Source organism: Vanacampus margaritifer, chromosome 14 (assembly GCF_051991255.1).
Source record: "Vanacampus margaritifer isolate UIUO_Vmar chromosome 14, RoL_Vmar_1.0, whole genome shotgun sequence".
Classification (NCBI taxonomy): Eukaryota; Metazoa; Chordata; class Actinopteri; order Syngnathiformes; family Syngnathidae; genus Vanacampus; species Vanacampus margaritifer.
Window position 1 is genome coordinate 15,711,549 of NC_135445.1, and position 16,728 is coordinate 15,728,276.

Consider the following 16,728-nt stretch of genomic DNA (forward strand, 5'->3'; position numbering starts at 1 on the left):
CTAGGGAATTTTACTAATACAGTATAAGAAAAAAAAACATGTCTTACTAGTTTACTTAGTATTTTAAAGCATAACTGGAGAACTTTCAGTTTTCATAGATTTTGGCGGCTCCATATGGACAATAGCGGTAGTGTTTTGCTTGAAGGAAGACCACATTTCCCATGAGGACCAGCGCATAGCATCGTCATTGACCTCACGCCAGCGCATGAAAGCCAGGTCAATGCTGATTCTTAACTGTCCTTTTACCCAGACAAAACTTATAATTTCTTCGTGTTTTGCAGCTTCTGCCATGACAACAGTAATCACGCATAGACGTTTGGATTGACTTCAGTCTTTGTAACAAATGGGGTAAGGGGGAAATGGTGTATGCCGTAAAGTAATAAGCACATTTGTGGGTTTTTTTGTGTGTGTGTGTGTGTGTGTGTGTGTGTGTGGCAGGGTTCCTGCCACCCTCCTCAAAGTTGCTTAGTGCCAGTAAAAGCAATACAGACGCTCTCAAGCCATGACAAAGGTACCATTCAACTAGTTGGAAGTTGATGTTTCATCAAAAGAGTTACGAAAATATTTGATGAAGGTTGAAAAGTTCCTTAGTGTTTCTTTAATCATTACTTTCATTGACCAAAAGACACCAATGTGGGCGTCCCATTGGCCCCGCCCTCCGCATGGCCCTGCTCTGACCTTCTTTACAAAGGCGTCACACTCCTTCTCCAGCTGTTCGGCATTCTTCTTCTCCTCTGCCAGCAGCTCTTCCAGATCCAGGCGACGTTCACGCAGCTCCAGGATGTCGTCAAACAGTTTTGGGTCACACCCTGTGGCACACCAATACTTATAGTGTAATTATTGCTACTATACTAGTTTTAAAAATGCACTTAAAACCTTTCTATGTAAGACATTTTCATTTATAAATTTGTTTTATGTGTTCCTGCGACCTTTAGCTAGATTTTCTTGTTTTAACATTTTTATTATTGTAGCACTTTGAGAACGTATGTATTGTTATTATTATTACTACTATTTGTAGGTCTAGATGGACACACCAACAAGTCTTCATTTTTTACGTGTCTCATGGTGACTTTCAGCGATACATTTACAAATTAAGGTTTACTTAGACAAATAAAACAATTAAAATCATTTAGATATGATCAAATTCAATTTTATTATTATTATATATACTCTATTGTTATTTATCTTTGATCAACAATGCATCTTTAATTTTATTTTGGATCAACAGATAAGCGATTTGGTCTATCAGAACTTTTAAATCCAGGCAAGACAAGATAAGATTACTTGCAATGCACATTTTGTACATTAAAGATGAATTGACTTGACATTTTATGTACAAGACAACTCAAAGTGCTTTACATCAAACATTAAAATCATTACAGAAAAAGAAACAATAAATTAAAGACATTGCAAAAAACATGATAAAATCATAAAAAAATATTTTATCAAAAACATTAAAACCTTGCTTCAGTCTACATAAATTAAAAGAGAGCGTGTAAATGGGGATTCAAAAATTAAAGAGGGACTCATGAGACGCAAGGGTGGGCAAACCCGGTCCTTGAGGGCTGTAGTCCAGGTTTTGGATGTTTCCCTTCTCCAACACACCTGATTCATATGATCAGCTCATCAGCAAGCTCTACATAAGCCTGATAATGATCCTGTTCATTGGAATCAGCTGTGTTGGAAGAGGGAAACCTCTAAAACCTGCAGGACTCCGGCCCTCGAAGACCGGAATTGCCCCCCCGCAATAATGTTTTCAGCCCTGATTTAAATGAGCTGACATTTTGAGCAGTCCTCGGGTATTCAGGGAGTTTGTTCCACAGGTGAGGACTACATGAACTAAATGCTGCTTCACTTTGTTTGGTTCTGGTTCTTGGAACACACAATAGTACCAGAAGACCTGAGGGGTCTGGATGCTAATGCGTACATTTTGTATGTATTTTGGTCCAAGACCATTTCAAGGTTTATAGTCCAGCAGCAAGATTTAAAAACTCTTTGACTAACAGGAAGCCAGTATAGTGATTTCAGGGCAGATGTGATGTGGGCCAGTTTCCTAATTGTAAGGACTCTGGAAACAGCATTTTGGCTCAACTGCAGATGTTGATAGATTTTTTTATTAACATCTTTAAAGACACCATGCCAGTAATCTAGCCTACTGAAAATAAAAGCATGAAGAAATTTTCTTGTTGAGGCAGAAAACCCTTAATTCAAGCTATGTTTTTCAGATTGTAATAGGCAGATTTAGTAATATCTTAAAAGTGGTTGTTGAAATCCAGGTCTGGGTCAATAATTACACCAAGATTTCTGGCTTGATTTGTACCTTTCAATTACATAGAGACTGATCTTGGACCTTCTATTTTTGGGGCCAAAAACAATCCCTGATGTCTTGTTTGGATTGAGCTGGAGCTAATTCTGGTCCGTAGCCATGTGATGACACTGAAATGTAAAGTGTATCATCTGCATAAATATGATATAAGAGATGTTGTGATCCTCTATAATCTGAGCAAGGTGCAGCATGTAGATAGTGAATACAAATGTTTCAAGAATGGGCCCTTGTGGAACCCCACATGTGACCTTTGTTCATTCAGACTCATGTGTCAAATCTAATATTACTTAAAATCTGGTTATCAAAATATTAGTTGAGCAATTTAATAGTCCGCATTAAATCAATGAAATCTTGTAGCTCTTTTCAATGAAACCAACAACATAATGCTGTAGCTGGCATGGGGATCATTTCACAAAGCACACTGAGCAAAACCCTATGTTGACCACTTCCAGGGAATACACCCAGAAACATACATTGAGGGCATGCCACACCAAAAATGTAGAACTGAAGAGTCCTTTTGGACTGGTGGAACGTCTTCAACTAACGCAAACAGTCCAGTTGCCTTGATTCAAACTTTGCAGATTACCATGACCCGGATGACTGAGGATCTACACAGACTGACCTGAAGGGCATTCCTCCACAGCTCCATCTCCATCTAATCCGTCCCAATCGTCATCGTCGTCATCATCCCAGTTTTCATAATCGTCAAAGTCATCATTGCTATCTTCGTCCTCATCTGCAAACGGATTTTATAATTTTAACAAACAGGTCAAATTCTAAGATCAAAGCATCCCATTACCTTCACTACCGTCCTCCTTTTTCTTGGTACGTTTTATCTTCTTCTTGTAAACTTTGGTCAGATACTCTTCAAAGTTGTTGTCATCGCCCAGCAAGGCATGGAAGGCCACAGTATTTGATTTTTCTTTCTCCTGCCGTTTTGCAATATCTTTACGTTTCAGTTCCAGCGCCTTCCTAGACTTCTCCAGCTCAGACTGTTACAAAAGGGACAAACACGTCTGCATTATACAAAATGGAAATGACGTGCTTAAAGGCAGAGGAGGCAATTCTAGGCCCCTGACATGGTTTGGCTTTAGCCACAGGTGCTTCATTTGCTACCTCTGCTTTATGATACTAAGGTTTGCTTGGGTTCATCCAACAGAGGAATGCTACAAACACAACAAAACAAAACACTATTGTGTCAAATTTCGCAAATCTAGCAAAGGTTCTGAAGTGAGAAATACAAATTTAAAATTACAGGCACGGTCCACACTTGAAAATGACTTATGAATGTATTAGATTAGGTCTCTTAATAATTGGCTAGGCCGTAGTGTCGCTGTAACCTGACCTTCTGGCATGGCATCTTCCTATCTAGTTGAGACCATCGGGTCACACATTATCACATGGGTTAGGCAGAGCCGAGACAGTACTAGAAACCATTTTGGACAGATTAGACCTTCATCCGCATCCAGCAGAAAAAACTCCACAGCTGTGTACTCAAATCTTTTTGACATTCCCTCAAGAACTCAACCGAGCTAGTGGTTACTGATAATATTGCAAGCATTAAAGATAAAAATGACCTTTCAAATGATTTCTCACCAGTAGCTCATCCTCCTCCTTCAGACGTTTGTTAAGCTTGTCCTGCAGAATCTTTTCACTTTTGTCCACCTCCTTGAGCAGCAGTAGCTCCTGATAGAGAGTCAACTGGCGGAGATTGCCAAGTTTTAGCTTCCAGTCCAGCATCTGTACTTTCTCAAGACACGTCATGTGCTCCTTATCAAATTGATCCACTGAGCTCTTCATCTAGTAAAGGCGAAAACAATAAATTCATGGATTACGGCTAAAGATCTTGAGATTCAATAAAAACGTAAACAGACCTGCTCCAGGAGAACGTCCTGCATGTCAAGCAATGCGTCCTTGTCCACATTCTGCAGCTCGTCCTCACTTAGTTCTTCTCCTTCCTCCCCTGCGGTCTCCTCTGCTGATAAATCTGATATATTTTCCAATCCTTCAATCTCCTTTTCCAGCTCATCCACCACACTCATCCCACCCTCTTCATCCTCCAGATCTTTTTTCTTTAACCTGTTTGAATATATCAAATATTCTCTGAATAGTCAGCTTCTTTCAAACTACTGACGTGAAACATGTCTCTGGCACCTTTTCTCCCTCAGCTCCTTGTATTTCTCGAGAATGGCTCGGGTGCATCGTAGGCTCTTCTCTGGTACTTCCTCAGCTCGTAGAGTGGGCACGGGGGTCGGCTGGTAGTGGAACTGTGATGGCAAACAACTCTGGACCCTCTGGAGCTGTTTGGCCTGGGCTTGCAGTTTTGATACAAGTAGAAGTTTGGAGTCCCGCAAGGTCACAATCTCTTTGTTCATCTCAATCTGTTTTTCACGAATCTGGTGGGATGAATGCAATCATTTAGAAAAACCTGCTGTAAATGTCATTTAGTTTTCATTTTAGATGTGACTTACATTGTCCTCCAGGTGGATCATCTCAACTTTTTTTTTGACTGCACTCATTCGTAGATGTTTTGGCACGGTGAAGTTTTTGTCTGTTTTAAGTTTCAAGTCTCCAATGCCCTCTTTTGCTTCGCAGATGGCCTGCACATCGTGTGGATCTTCACAGTCCTTATGGGGCTTTTCTGCATAACTAAGATACCACAAGGAACCCATGAGATACAGCTAGAGCATGATCTTAAGGTGAACTCTTCTAGCCCAGAGCCGTAATTTTGTTAGATGCCACTCACAGTTTGTCCCATTCCTCTTTCCTCTTTGCAATCTTGGCTCGTGCTTGTTCAGCTTTCTCTGCAGCTTTTTGGAGCCTTTCAACCTGCCGGTCTGCCACCTGTACCGCAGCACGGGTCACAGGGGTATGAGGTGCTTCTTCCTCTGGGGAGCACACATCAGCAATAAAATATGTATTTGACATATTGTAACAGTCTGCAGTATGGCACCACACCACAAGGCACCTCCTTCTTTTTGTTATTCTTTTTTTTTTCTTTCTTCTGGAGAGCTCAGTATTGTTCATTCGGTAATTTTACCGATTTGACATGTCATCATCATTGCTCTTTTACTTTTATTGTTATTTTTATATATATATGTTTTTTATTTATTACTTTTTATTTTGTATGTGGGTGAGTATGTGCATGTGCATCTGCGTGTGTGCGTGCGTGTAAGTGTGTATTCATTAGTTCACCTAAAACCTATTTAAAAAATCCCACACCGTTCACCTAAACCGAACACTTCAGAACCCAGCCAGAGCCATGAGGCCGTCAGGAGACCCGAGGAAGGACCAAAGAAAAGAAAGGAAAGTGAAATCCAGCACCGACCAGACACCACCCACCGGGCCACCAACCAGAGTCCTTCACCAACCCCAGTAACAGCCAAATTCCAACAAATCAGGGAGACCTCAAGAGACCAAAGGAGAGACTGAGGAAAGGAAGGAAGGACAGACGAAGCAGAGTGAGATCCCCCGCACCCAGGCATCGGTGCCGCAGAGGGGCCGGACAGCGGAGCGGAGAGGGCACCCGCGCCCACCCCACCTCCCGCCGCGTGGAGGGACGGAACACCGGGGGCATAAGGGGAGATGGGGGCACCGGGGGACGGGCGGCACCCTCGAACCCCAGGCCCAGCGGGAAAAGGCCCCGGTCGTCACTCCAGCGTTCTTAGTGAAAGCTAACCCTGTTACTGAGTTCGCCAGCTCGCCGACTGGCGAACTCTACCCCTACACCTTGAATGTGACCCCACCCAGTGTATATACAAGTGTGTGTGTGTGTTGCATTAAAATTGGGAGCAGGTGAGCCGGAGCAGAGGGAAATGATGGTCATCAATGTATTTGATGTTGTGGACTTGTACGCCTAATCGTGATACCAAGAAGCCTTTTTTTAAATTATTATTAATAAAGTAAACCTGTGGACTTCCAGTCCCTTTGTTTGCTCTCCAATTTTTATGCTATCCAGCAGCGCCATCCATGGCTGATCAGCCACCGCGCGTTACAATATAACACAAACACATAACAACTCTCTCACCATCTGTGTCACTACTGTCCTTTTCAGTTTCGTCTACGGGTTTTTGACGTTCAACCACATCGGACCCATTAACATCAGAAGCGCTGTCCTCTTCGAGCTGGGTTGAAGAAAGACTTGGAATACGGTAGGTGGAGACACTGTGGTTAGTGCGAATGGCGAACACAGTGACAATGTTGGACTCTGAAGAGTCACCGAACCTGGAAGTAACAAACGCCGAAAAGGCTTTTCATTGTGATTGCAGGCTGGATGTTATGTCAGTATGTGAAAGAAAGGTTCTCATGTGAACCAAGCCTTATTAGTGATTTAGTCAGTACATTACCAGTCTTGTAGCTTTTTGAGCGCTAAATGGGAATGCTCCTCTCGCCAGCTCATCTGGTATTGGACTTCGTCTAATCGTCGCGTTTTCTCTCTCTCAGCTTGCTCTTCGAAACGTTGGTCTAGCAGCAGTTCCTACTTACAAGAAAACCAAGAGACTCTTAATGGCCTATGTGGAGCGAGCCAAAGGACAGCTGGTAAAAATACAGTACATCCATGATTCCTGTATAACACAGTGGCAGACAATAAAGCTCTGTACACTATTGTCATGTAATAATAGCATAATTTATGTCTAATAATTATGCAAAATATGTATGTTAACTGTTCCCCTAGCGAGTGTCTGCATGTATACCATAGGAGTCAGTTGAATATGTTCTTGCAGATTAAGGTTGTCATTCAGTAGTATTTTAAACTTGTTCTGGAGCGAAGCAAGTCTTTTTCGTTTGGCTACGATCTTCTTGTCAGCTTCCCGACGTTGGCGGTCTTTCTCGAGCTTCTGTTTGGCCGTCTCTATACTGGAAGGAGGGAGAATCTGAGTTTAAGGGCCATATTGTCTTGCCCAGTGAAATTTCAGTGTAAAGTGCAATCTAACTGTGTGCATGGGTGGAGTTTTTTGGTATTTTTGTAGACGTGTGAACTGTGCATTTGGAAATGGGTGTTTACGCCGTTGTGGGTCTGGGGGACTAAACACAGCCAACTTGATTCTAGGGCAATCAAAGCAGCTCCCCTCATTCCTTTCAAATTCAGCGTAGGAGAGGTCTACATGTTGGAAGTATAATGGAAAAACTGGAATTCATACAGGAGATCTGTGCGCACAAAGTATATTTGTAAGGGATTGCAAAAAGCTCATTCTCTACTTGCGGCTAATGTAAAGTTGGCCGCTACCCCCTTTCTTTTAAAAATATATTTAAGATGATAATAATTATTATTATTTTGCATTCAATTAATTCAGATGATGGATGGATGGATTTCTACAATGATTCAGAGAGTTAAATGCATGTTGATGTCATTGTCATGTTTAAATTGAGAAATACGATGACATCCACCACACATAGCAGCGGATCACAGAATCTGAGAGTCTCCCCGCACCTGAATAAAATCCACCCAAATTGCGTTACATCACCTGCGCCACAACTTTGACCTGGTTCACCCGGTTTAAAGGCTAGTCTAGTTTCTGTTACCAAATAGTCGGGTGCGTCGGTGGCATGTAATTTGAAATGCCTTCGGTCCACCGGAAAAACCCAGTGGGGCACAGCGGTGTTTGCCAAATCTCCAAATATGGTTAACTAGATTTGCTCCGGCACGGAAATGCAACCGTTTTTACACCAAGCACCATGTGCACCTATCTACGAAAATGGGGACCTTAAAGTTAAGGATTCATTCCAATACATTGCATCATTTAAATTTAAAAATATGAAATGCTGTATTCCACAAAATAAACATTAATTTGATTAACAAGGGCATGGCTACTGCAAAATACTCAACCTGTATGCTGCTGGATCATCAATGTCTTTGGGTAACACTTCATTCTCCATACCCACCTGTTAGAAGAATAACATTGTGTCACTTTTAATTAACATTTTACAACTAGTCATGTATCAACATTCAACCATTTTTCTTACACATGTGTGGAGTAACTCCTGGCTGCAGAGCGCAGATGGAGTGGCTGAACGTGGGGGTGGACCTGCACATTTTACTCCGCACACATACACTCAAATTTCGCGCAAACGACCCAAAACGTGATCCTAACCTGGTTCTGTTTTTTGGGTTGTGCTTAATATAACTCATAATAGTAGCAGAAGGATGGATAGATAGATAGATAGATAGATAGATAGATAGACTTTATTGTCAGATACAGGATCTTAATTTTTATTTGTATTAAAATGGGAGCATCGTCATAAACACATTCAAGTCAAACAAATAAAGACAAAATCCAGACTACTGTTAAGGTCTCACTGATTTTGCGTGGTTTTTACAAAGCTCCTTGTTTAGTTTTTAGGATTGACTGATGCACAAAGGACTGTTTGAGCCCCGACATTCGTCATAATGACAGAGGAGAGGGTTAAATAGCTAGATTCTGTTGATGATGAAAGATGTGTGCCAATGAATTAATTATGGATTAACTTCCTGTTGGAGAATGAATTCTGAAGTCAACTAAACTATTTTGTATCGCAATTTATCCCCCCCCAAAATTATCTGAACTAATCAGGACAAAATAATGACCCAAAACACACTGCCAACACAACAAAAGACTTCATCAGGGAGAAAAGGGTAGACTGGCCAAATCAATCACTGGTCCTTAACCCAATGGAGAATGTATTTTACCTCTAGTAGGAAGAAAACCCACAAACAAGAACTGAAAGAGGATGTGGTAAAGGCCTGGAAAAACATTTCAAATGAAGAATGCAACAGTCTGGTATGAAGTCAATGTGTCATAGGCTTGATGCAGTTATTGCAAATAAGAGTTATGCCAAAATATTATTCACTACAAGTCAATTGTTTAGGTCTGTTCCAATACTTGTATTCACTTGAAAAGCGGGTAGCTTCAAACTAAAGGTGCTCTGTCCTGACTGAGTTGTTTGACAAATCTAGGAATAAATACCATGAAATAAAAGCTGGAGTTATTTTGTCTCATATTTAGCTTTTGATCTGAAACCCAAATGTATTCAGTATACAGCAAAAACAAAGGAATTGTTCCAATTTTTAACTACAGAATAATTAAAAAGACGTTCTTCCCGGAAAGTGTTTACTCACCCTTGGTGAAGGAACCTTTGCCTTTTTCCTCTGCAAGCTTTTCTGCAGCTCCTCATGAGGAAGCAGGCTGAAGGAGAAGATGTTGCCATCATCTCCTGCTGTCAGCACAAACTGGTCGTCATGGCTGCAACAGATGTGCCGCAGGTGTCCATAATTGCTGTCGTGAATGCTCAGTTCCCAGTATGTCTGCATGGAGCTTAAGGCGTCATCGTCAGGATCCAGAAGATAAGCTCTGATGGAGCCTGAGTGCATGCCGCAGAGCATCAGCTGCCTGTTGGAACTGTGGCGCAAACAACCAAACATAACTGTGACCTGATGAAAAATACAGAAAGTATGTCTTGCTATTCATATATCACACCTAACGGAATTTTAACTAAAAAATACCTGAAGGTGACTGAACAAATGGGGTCACTATCAGCATTATGGATAGCCAGGAAGTCAAACGGCTCCACCGGACATTTTTCTGAATTCTCATCCTGATTCTCAGAAAACTTACAGTGGTACAAGAAACCGGAGTCAAATCCTCCCTAAAGAACAGACAAATCATTGAAATTGTTTTGAATTCAGCAGCACAGACGGTAAGGAACTGCTACCTATCAGCAATAATTCTCACACAAAAAAAAAAAAACAGTACTCTCTAGCCCCACCACTGAAAGAGAATACAGTACTGCTTATCCTGCTGTGTGATAAATTATACTTCCCTATGAATATGTGGTGGCTGCAGATGTTTTAGGTCAGGGGTGGCCAAGTTCGGTCCTCGAGCGCACCTATCCAGCCTGTTTTGCATGTCTCCCTCCTTCAGCACAGCTGAATCTAATGATCAGCTCATCAGCAAGCTCTGCAGAAGCCTGATAACGATCCTGTTCATGAATCAGGTGTGTTAGTGGAGAGAAACATGGAAACCAGGCTGGATAGTGGCTCTCGAGGACCAAACTTGGCCACCTCTGTTTTAGGTCATAAAAACAATTGTTATTTTAAGTTTTTGTGCACGAACCACTGAGAGCCAAAATTGGCCAGGCTGGGAGAAGAAACCACAGTAAAGAGGACTTGGAGGGTCAGGTATATAAATACGGGGCAATGGCTCCTCTTCCTCTTCCTCCTCTTCGTCCATCATGTCATTTTCTTCTCGTTCCTTCATTCGCTGTTCCTTTAATTCTTGTCGTCTTGCTATTTCTTCCTCTCTCTGAAAACCACGCATGCAACTCCGTATTTTTTTGTTGTTGAGTTTTACACAGAAAAGAGTTGCATGAATATGATTACACTGGGGAACAATTTGAAGAAAAAAAAAAGTTGGATTTTGATGCTGATTAAAACTGATGTTAATGCTGATTACAAAATTGCAGTCACTTTTTTTTCAAGCATGTTAAGTTTTTTTCTCCACAGTTTACCTTCCAGATAAGCAAAATTCCAATGATTAGCTTATGTCATCTATAGTGACATTGCAACTTGTTTGTGCAGTCACAATTGAGCCGCTGAGAAGTACTATCAATATATGCAAACAGAAAGCAATCATACTTAGACTTATAATCCGATGTGCCTGATATGCGGATCAATATTGGTTAAGTAAGCTCTATCTATTGGATGCTGAACGCAACCCCAGCCACTACAGTAGCTTCTATTCTATGCGCCTTGTCACAATTGAGACGCTGAGACGTACTATCAATATATGCAAACAGAAAGCAATCATGGTAGGAATTAAGAGGATTTGTGGTGTGCTAGCTTTTCTCTTCACCCTGTAACTATGGGAATACCGTTGTAAATTCTATTTAATTTTATGCTTTTTTTAAGTTTATTTTTTTTAAGTTTTCAAAGCTTGTACCGTATTTTCCGCACTATAAGGCGTACCTAAGAGCCTTTAATTTTCTCAAAAACCAACAGTGTGACTTATAATCCGATGCGCCTTATATGTTGATCAATATTGGTTAAGTAAGCTCTTTCTAGTGGATGCTGAATGCAACCCCAGCCACTACAGTAGCTTCTATTCTATGCGCCTTATAATGCGGTGCACCTTATATATGAAAAAAAGTTTTTAGATATGCCATTCATTGAAGGTGCGCCTTATAATCCGATGCGCTTTACAGTGCGGAAAATATGGTAAATTGTAACTATTCCGTCTTGGTGTTTTATTTACATACATACACATTTCCTTCTTTTTTTAAGAAACCTGGGATCCTATAGCTCAAAAACTTGAGATCAGTTTTGGATTCTGCACCCAAAAATTAATTAAAAACAGCTTAGACATATCACCACAAAAAAATGTGTTCCCAAGTGTTATTTAACTTGATGTATAAAATATGATTAATGTAATACCCTGATTCGAGATTTGATACTTTTGAAGCGGAAGGTTCTTCTGGGCAGTTCAAGCAGTTGATATGATTTGGCTGTCTGCAGAGTTTCAGGGGCAGGATACGGTACCTCCACAATATGACCACTTAGACACAAGATTAGGAGACTGTTTTCAGCCTAGGTAAAAATAGGAATTTGTTTAATTGCATAAAAAAAACAACATTGTGCTCTCTTTCAAAATGAAATACAGACTTACATGGGAAGGAGGTGACCACTCCATCACTTGTACTGGTCCAGGAACACAGACAAAACCAATCGGCTCATATTTTTCTCCAACAGTGAAGAAGAACACAGTGCAGTCTGAGCTCTGAGGATTAAGGTAGAGGTGAGAGATGAGCGAAACAATTGAAACTATTACGTCAGCATAAGATGGACTCTCGAATGCTCCATTGAAGTTAAGACTCCTTACCCCGGTGGCCAAGACCGTTCCATTACGTTCATAAGCGACAGTGGTTACAGCGGCATTATGAGGTTTGAAGGCTTGTTTGAGGCGCAGCTGAGCCTCGACATTTTGCCTGGTTACTATTTGAAGGCCTGAGGGGTCATAAAGCTCCAATAAGCGCACCACTCCATCTTCAAAGCCAGTCACCAGTAAACTTCCAGTTTGAGTCACCTAGAAATGGACACAAAAAAAAGAGGCAGTTTAATCTGTGTCTGTCTCTCGCTATTGGGAAGGAACAAATCCCGCACCGTTCCACTTACCGGAGGTGGGGCCCAGTGGAGAGCAGTTCCACCTTGAGTGAAGAAGCTACAGGTTAGTTCTCTTTTTGCCAGAAAGTCAAAGACTCTGACTGAACCTGGACAAAAATAGGAAGGTTGAACAGGTAGGAAGGTACAATGTTTGTCTGTATGCAGGTATGTATGAACATTGTACAGTATAGATTAGAAATACCAACTCACGGTCCAAAGCAGTTGTGGCCATGAGATAACTATTCTTTGAGACATCAAGGCCTTTGATAGGCCCTGCATGGCTGGAATACAGGCACACAGGATCAGGAGTCTGTTCACAGAGACATTAAAACCATCTTTTAATATCAGTGTAAACACTTCCACTAGATCAGGGTCAGTGTTTGCTTATGTAAATTGTATGAAGTGATTTTTTAAATTCAACATTCATTTGGATTTTTAAATAAACTGAGTATCAGAAAGTTTGACTAAATCAGATTACAAAATCAATGATATACAATATAAGGTATGTTGTGATATTTTGGACAAAACACTGGAAACTGGAACTGAAAGACAGATGGCAGATTGGCCATTTTAGTCAAAAATGTTAAAAAATAAATCATACACAGCAAATATGTTGATGGGTATTCAAAAATGTCTTAATTTTCAAATCATTAAGAATGGGGGAACCTTACTGAGTATGTAAATGAAAGATCCACTTTCCAAATGGCTCCATTAGAATCCTACAAGATCACAAAGAAAACCAGTCATTTCACTTGGGCAAAGCTCATGTGAAACACATATTTTAGTAAGTGTCTGATGTCTGCTGACCTGCACAAACCAAACAGTAGATTCGGCCTGGGAGCTTTTTACTACTGAAACGATGCAAACGTTGCGCCCAACTGCAAGCTCATTGATGGTCTCCAACTCAAACTTGCTGTTTTCGCTGCTACTGTCTGCAGCGTCGATGGTCTCGAAGTCCCAGCCCTGCAGGGTCAAAGGCGCAGTGAAATTTCTGTTTAACATTAGATTGTGAAATGCAGCATTGCCTGCTTTTGACATTGTTAAATATAGAATTGAACACAAGGCACAAAAGGTAATCTCTCTATGTATTTTACCCGGATCATTCCATCAGAGCCAAAGGTCATCAGCTGTCCATCTTCTAAGGCAAAAGGTTGGACAACCCCTGCATGACAACAATGTCCTCCCTTGCTGCAGAGCTCCACTTTAATAGCATTTCCATCCCACAACAGCAGGTTGCCCCAGTTTGAGCCAGACAACACCTGAAAAGAAGGACAGTGGTCAGATAACAATTTGTTGTCGTGAAGCACACAAACGATTTGTTTCAACAAAGCAGGTTTAATAATAACCCAGTAGAGTATGACTTTCATTTACTGCAGATGGATGGCTCAATAATCAGGTAATTGAGTAACAAAATACCCAAAGAATTGTGAAAATCAATCTTAAATGTATTTGTCATTAACTAAGTCACATTTTGCCAATGAAAAAAATAATAATAATAAAAATAAAAATATCAGCAGGATACTGACCTTTCCATCAGGAAGTTCAATGTAGCCTTCAATATCTGTAGCTGCAGTTTTTCCAAAATGGCCAATAAGCCCCTCCAATTTGAGACCAGTAAATGTGCTGGCCATTTTCCAGAACCTGGGGAGAGAAGGAATTTCGATGTGAAAGATTAACATACTATGAAATTTTACAACTAATGTCATTATGATTTCGGCCTGCAAATAATCGGTCATATGAAAAAGAAGTTTACAATATATTTGGGAAATGTCTGCCTCCTTCACTTCCCATCTAATAAGAACTAATGAGAACCACAGCGACCTTCTCTAGTGATAACTTGAAACAGTCAACCCATGCATACTTGCAGTTTGACACCCACAGATTTGCATGTTCTCTGATTAATTTTTCAATATAGATTTTTTTTATATATATTTTGGGGTTTTCCAGTATTCTCCCCATTTGCCCTATTTTTCATAGAAAACGCGTTTGAATATTCAATAGTTTTTGTTTTAAATATTTTTTTGTTTGCAAAAAAAACCCACACAATTGATTGCTTATTCTTTCTATTCTATTGCAACAAAACTTAATTTGCATCTAGAAATATTTTCCTGCTCACAAAATTGGAGGTTTCAAATAAAATATGGTTTCTTTCATGTTAATACTTGGAAATAAAAGCTCAAATATTGATGTTCCATATTAATATTTGAATGCCAAACCCAAATATATTAATTCTAAACCAAAGATAAAGGAATTGACCTCAGTGTTCCAATTATTTTGGAGGGAAGTGTACAGTATGTATTAAGCCTTATTGTGAGCCATGAAAATTACAAGGTGGGACCTGGCTATAACTGCCTATAAATTTTTTTTTATGCATATAGCTTTTCAGTGGAGTAAGCGTTGTATCCTTTACTTGATATGTCCAGATCCTGATGATGTCAGTAGGCCGGGGTTGTATGGGGAGAAAGTCACTCTGTAAACCTCCTGAGAAATAGCTTTGCACCTGAGCACCACCTCCTCCTGCATCCAGTTCCACACTGTCAGCATGTAGTCAGGTGCACTGCCCAGGCTGCCCAGCAGACTCCCATCACTATTAAAGTTCACAGAGCAGAACGCAAGCTCTGTACCATCTAGACACAGGAAACACATGATCGGTCACAAGCCCTCAAGGGAAATAAATGATAAAAATGATGGATTGTGGTTCTATTTACCTCTTAGGATGCGGTATGCTTTTAATGAAGGATATTTATATATTATCAGGATGGGTTTTCGCCCCTTTTCTGCTACCACTAAATGATCTTTATCATGGTTTACCTGTGAAAACAAATGCTAATCACTAGCAGGAACAAGCTCTCATTTTCACTCTTGCTATTAAACACTATCCCCCAGTCGAGTGGCAACATAATTGCTTTTATTGAACAAACCTGAACTGTTCTTTTCACCACAACACAAAATAAATCACTGTTATGTTCAGTCAGATTCTGTTTTCATAGATATGGTTTGTTAATGGGGTCTGATATGAGCTTATCCAGTATACTTTACCGTAATGGCGCCAATTCCAGCACCACTGCATGAGCGCAGGTATTTTTGCTGCTTGGTGCAAACATCAAGTAGGATGAGTAGCTGACCAGCTATATAGACCAGAGTTCTGTCATCCAGCAGCTGCAGGTTTGCTCTCCGGCCACAGTCGTAGCCAAATGAATGACTTCAAGAAAAACAAATTAAGATAGAAATTACATGGCATCAAAGTACAATCATATAAATATATTTGGGGTTTGAAATAGTTAACAAAATAATTACGAGAGGAACATGAGGTTCTCTGGTATGTCAGACTCTGGTGTGATAAATGGCTTGGAGCACAGCTCCTCATAATTGTAGCACATGTCAACAGGTAAAAGCTGTTTTTCATTCTCTTCTTCCTTCTCATCCTGCAACTCTGTGCCTTCCTGTGCAAGAGAGACATACCTCAGTAATCGTTCAATTGGTCTTTTTTTTTATATAGCATATAGGAGACACAATGTTGCTATTCTCACAAACACATCTTATAAATCATAACTATTTCCAGAAAAGTCTACGGACTGGTGGCTTGGTAGATCACAAGAGTAATGTCTCCTCAATGGCTGTTGACATACAAGTAGATCACAATAACCACACCTCTGTACTAATCACTTTCAGCAATACAGCAGGTCTTGTGTGTAGCCTACAAAAGAGTTACATGTTTTCGTATGTTGGGATGCGCCACGGTGCTGATCATATATGAATATTTGTTCAATAATATATTTTTTAAAGCATTGTGTTACAACTTACTGATAAGTAATTGAAAGATATAATAACATTTTTAATACCTAAATTTATATACCAACTATTGTTACACATATGAACATTTTAATTTTCCATATTAACCTTTGAATTAGAAATCTTGTGTCTCAGCAGGGCACATGATGTTGACCTCGTATGCTCTAACCTTAAGCTTGAACGACGTTGTTTTGTCTAAAAAGTTCCTTCTCCGCACTTCTTTGCCAAAACACATTTGGCTCTCACAGTCTGCCTAGACACTGATTGGGCCAGAAATTCGTTGTTTTAAATACACGCACATCTCACCAATGAAAACAGAATTCGTTTTGAAATAATACACATACACATACATTATTGTCTCTATCAGTTATGTCCAGTTCGGGTTGTTTTGCGAGATATTGTTTTGGGGAAGTCAGACCCTTCAACTATGTCCCAGTTTATGCACCAAATTTGCCCCTGAACGTTTGTTTACATTAGA

General features: G+C 40.3%; 1 protein-coding gene across 4 annotated transcripts in view; it reads right to left on the minus strand.

Annotated features, from left to right (window-relative positions):
* Window positions 1–16,728, minus strand: part of LOC144063838 (cilia- and flagella-associated protein 44-like) — a 28,290-nt gene that overhangs the window by 3,744 nt on the left and 7,818 nt on the right. For all 4 annotated transcript variants that reach the window (XM_077585738.1, XM_077585740.1, XM_077585739.1 and 1 more), the window contains exons 2-29: window positions 15,756–15,901; window positions 15,498–15,660; window positions 15,167–15,269; window positions 14,869–15,085; window positions 13,985–14,099; window positions 13,553–13,717; window positions 13,266–13,421; window positions 13,130–13,177; window positions 12,669–12,768; window positions 12,471–12,565; window positions 12,178–12,381; window positions 11,965–12,075; window positions 11,733–11,885; window positions 10,417–10,605; window positions 9,807–9,949; window positions 9,423–9,702; window positions 8,154–8,209; window positions 7,021–7,183; window positions 6,673–6,803; window positions 6,354–6,550; window positions 5,073–5,214; window positions 4,798–4,975; window positions 4,481–4,722; window positions 4,201–4,405; window positions 3,923–4,126; window positions 3,126–3,318; window positions 2,949–3,062; window positions 679–809 (exon numbers count right to left, since the gene is read on the minus strand). In XM_077585738.1, the coding sequence (XP_077441864.1) occupies window positions 679–809; window positions 2,949–3,062; window positions 3,126–3,318; window positions 3,923–4,126; window positions 4,201–4,405; window positions 4,481–4,722; window positions 4,798–4,975; window positions 5,073–5,214; window positions 6,354–6,550; window positions 6,673–6,803; window positions 7,021–7,183; window positions 8,154–8,209; window positions 9,423–9,702; window positions 9,807–9,949; window positions 10,417–10,605; window positions 11,733–11,885; window positions 11,965–12,075; window positions 12,178–12,381; window positions 12,471–12,565; window positions 12,669–12,768; window positions 13,130–13,177; window positions 13,266–13,421; window positions 13,553–13,717; window positions 13,985–14,099; window positions 14,869–15,085; window positions 15,167–15,269; window positions 15,498–15,660; window positions 15,756–15,838 (4,281 nt within the window). In that variant the 5' untranslated portion in view covers window positions 15,839–15,901. The remainder of the gene's footprint in view (window positions 1–678; window positions 810–2,948; window positions 3,063–3,125; window positions 3,319–3,922; window positions 4,127–4,200; window positions 4,406–4,480; window positions 4,723–4,797; window positions 4,976–5,072; window positions 5,215–6,353; window positions 6,551–6,672; window positions 6,804–7,020; window positions 7,184–8,153; window positions 8,210–9,422; window positions 9,703–9,806; window positions 9,950–10,416; window positions 10,606–11,732; window positions 11,886–11,964; window positions 12,076–12,177; window positions 12,382–12,470; window positions 12,566–12,668; window positions 12,769–13,129; window positions 13,178–13,265; window positions 13,422–13,552; window positions 13,718–13,984; window positions 14,100–14,868; window positions 15,086–15,166; window positions 15,270–15,497; window positions 15,661–15,755; window positions 15,902–16,728) is intronic.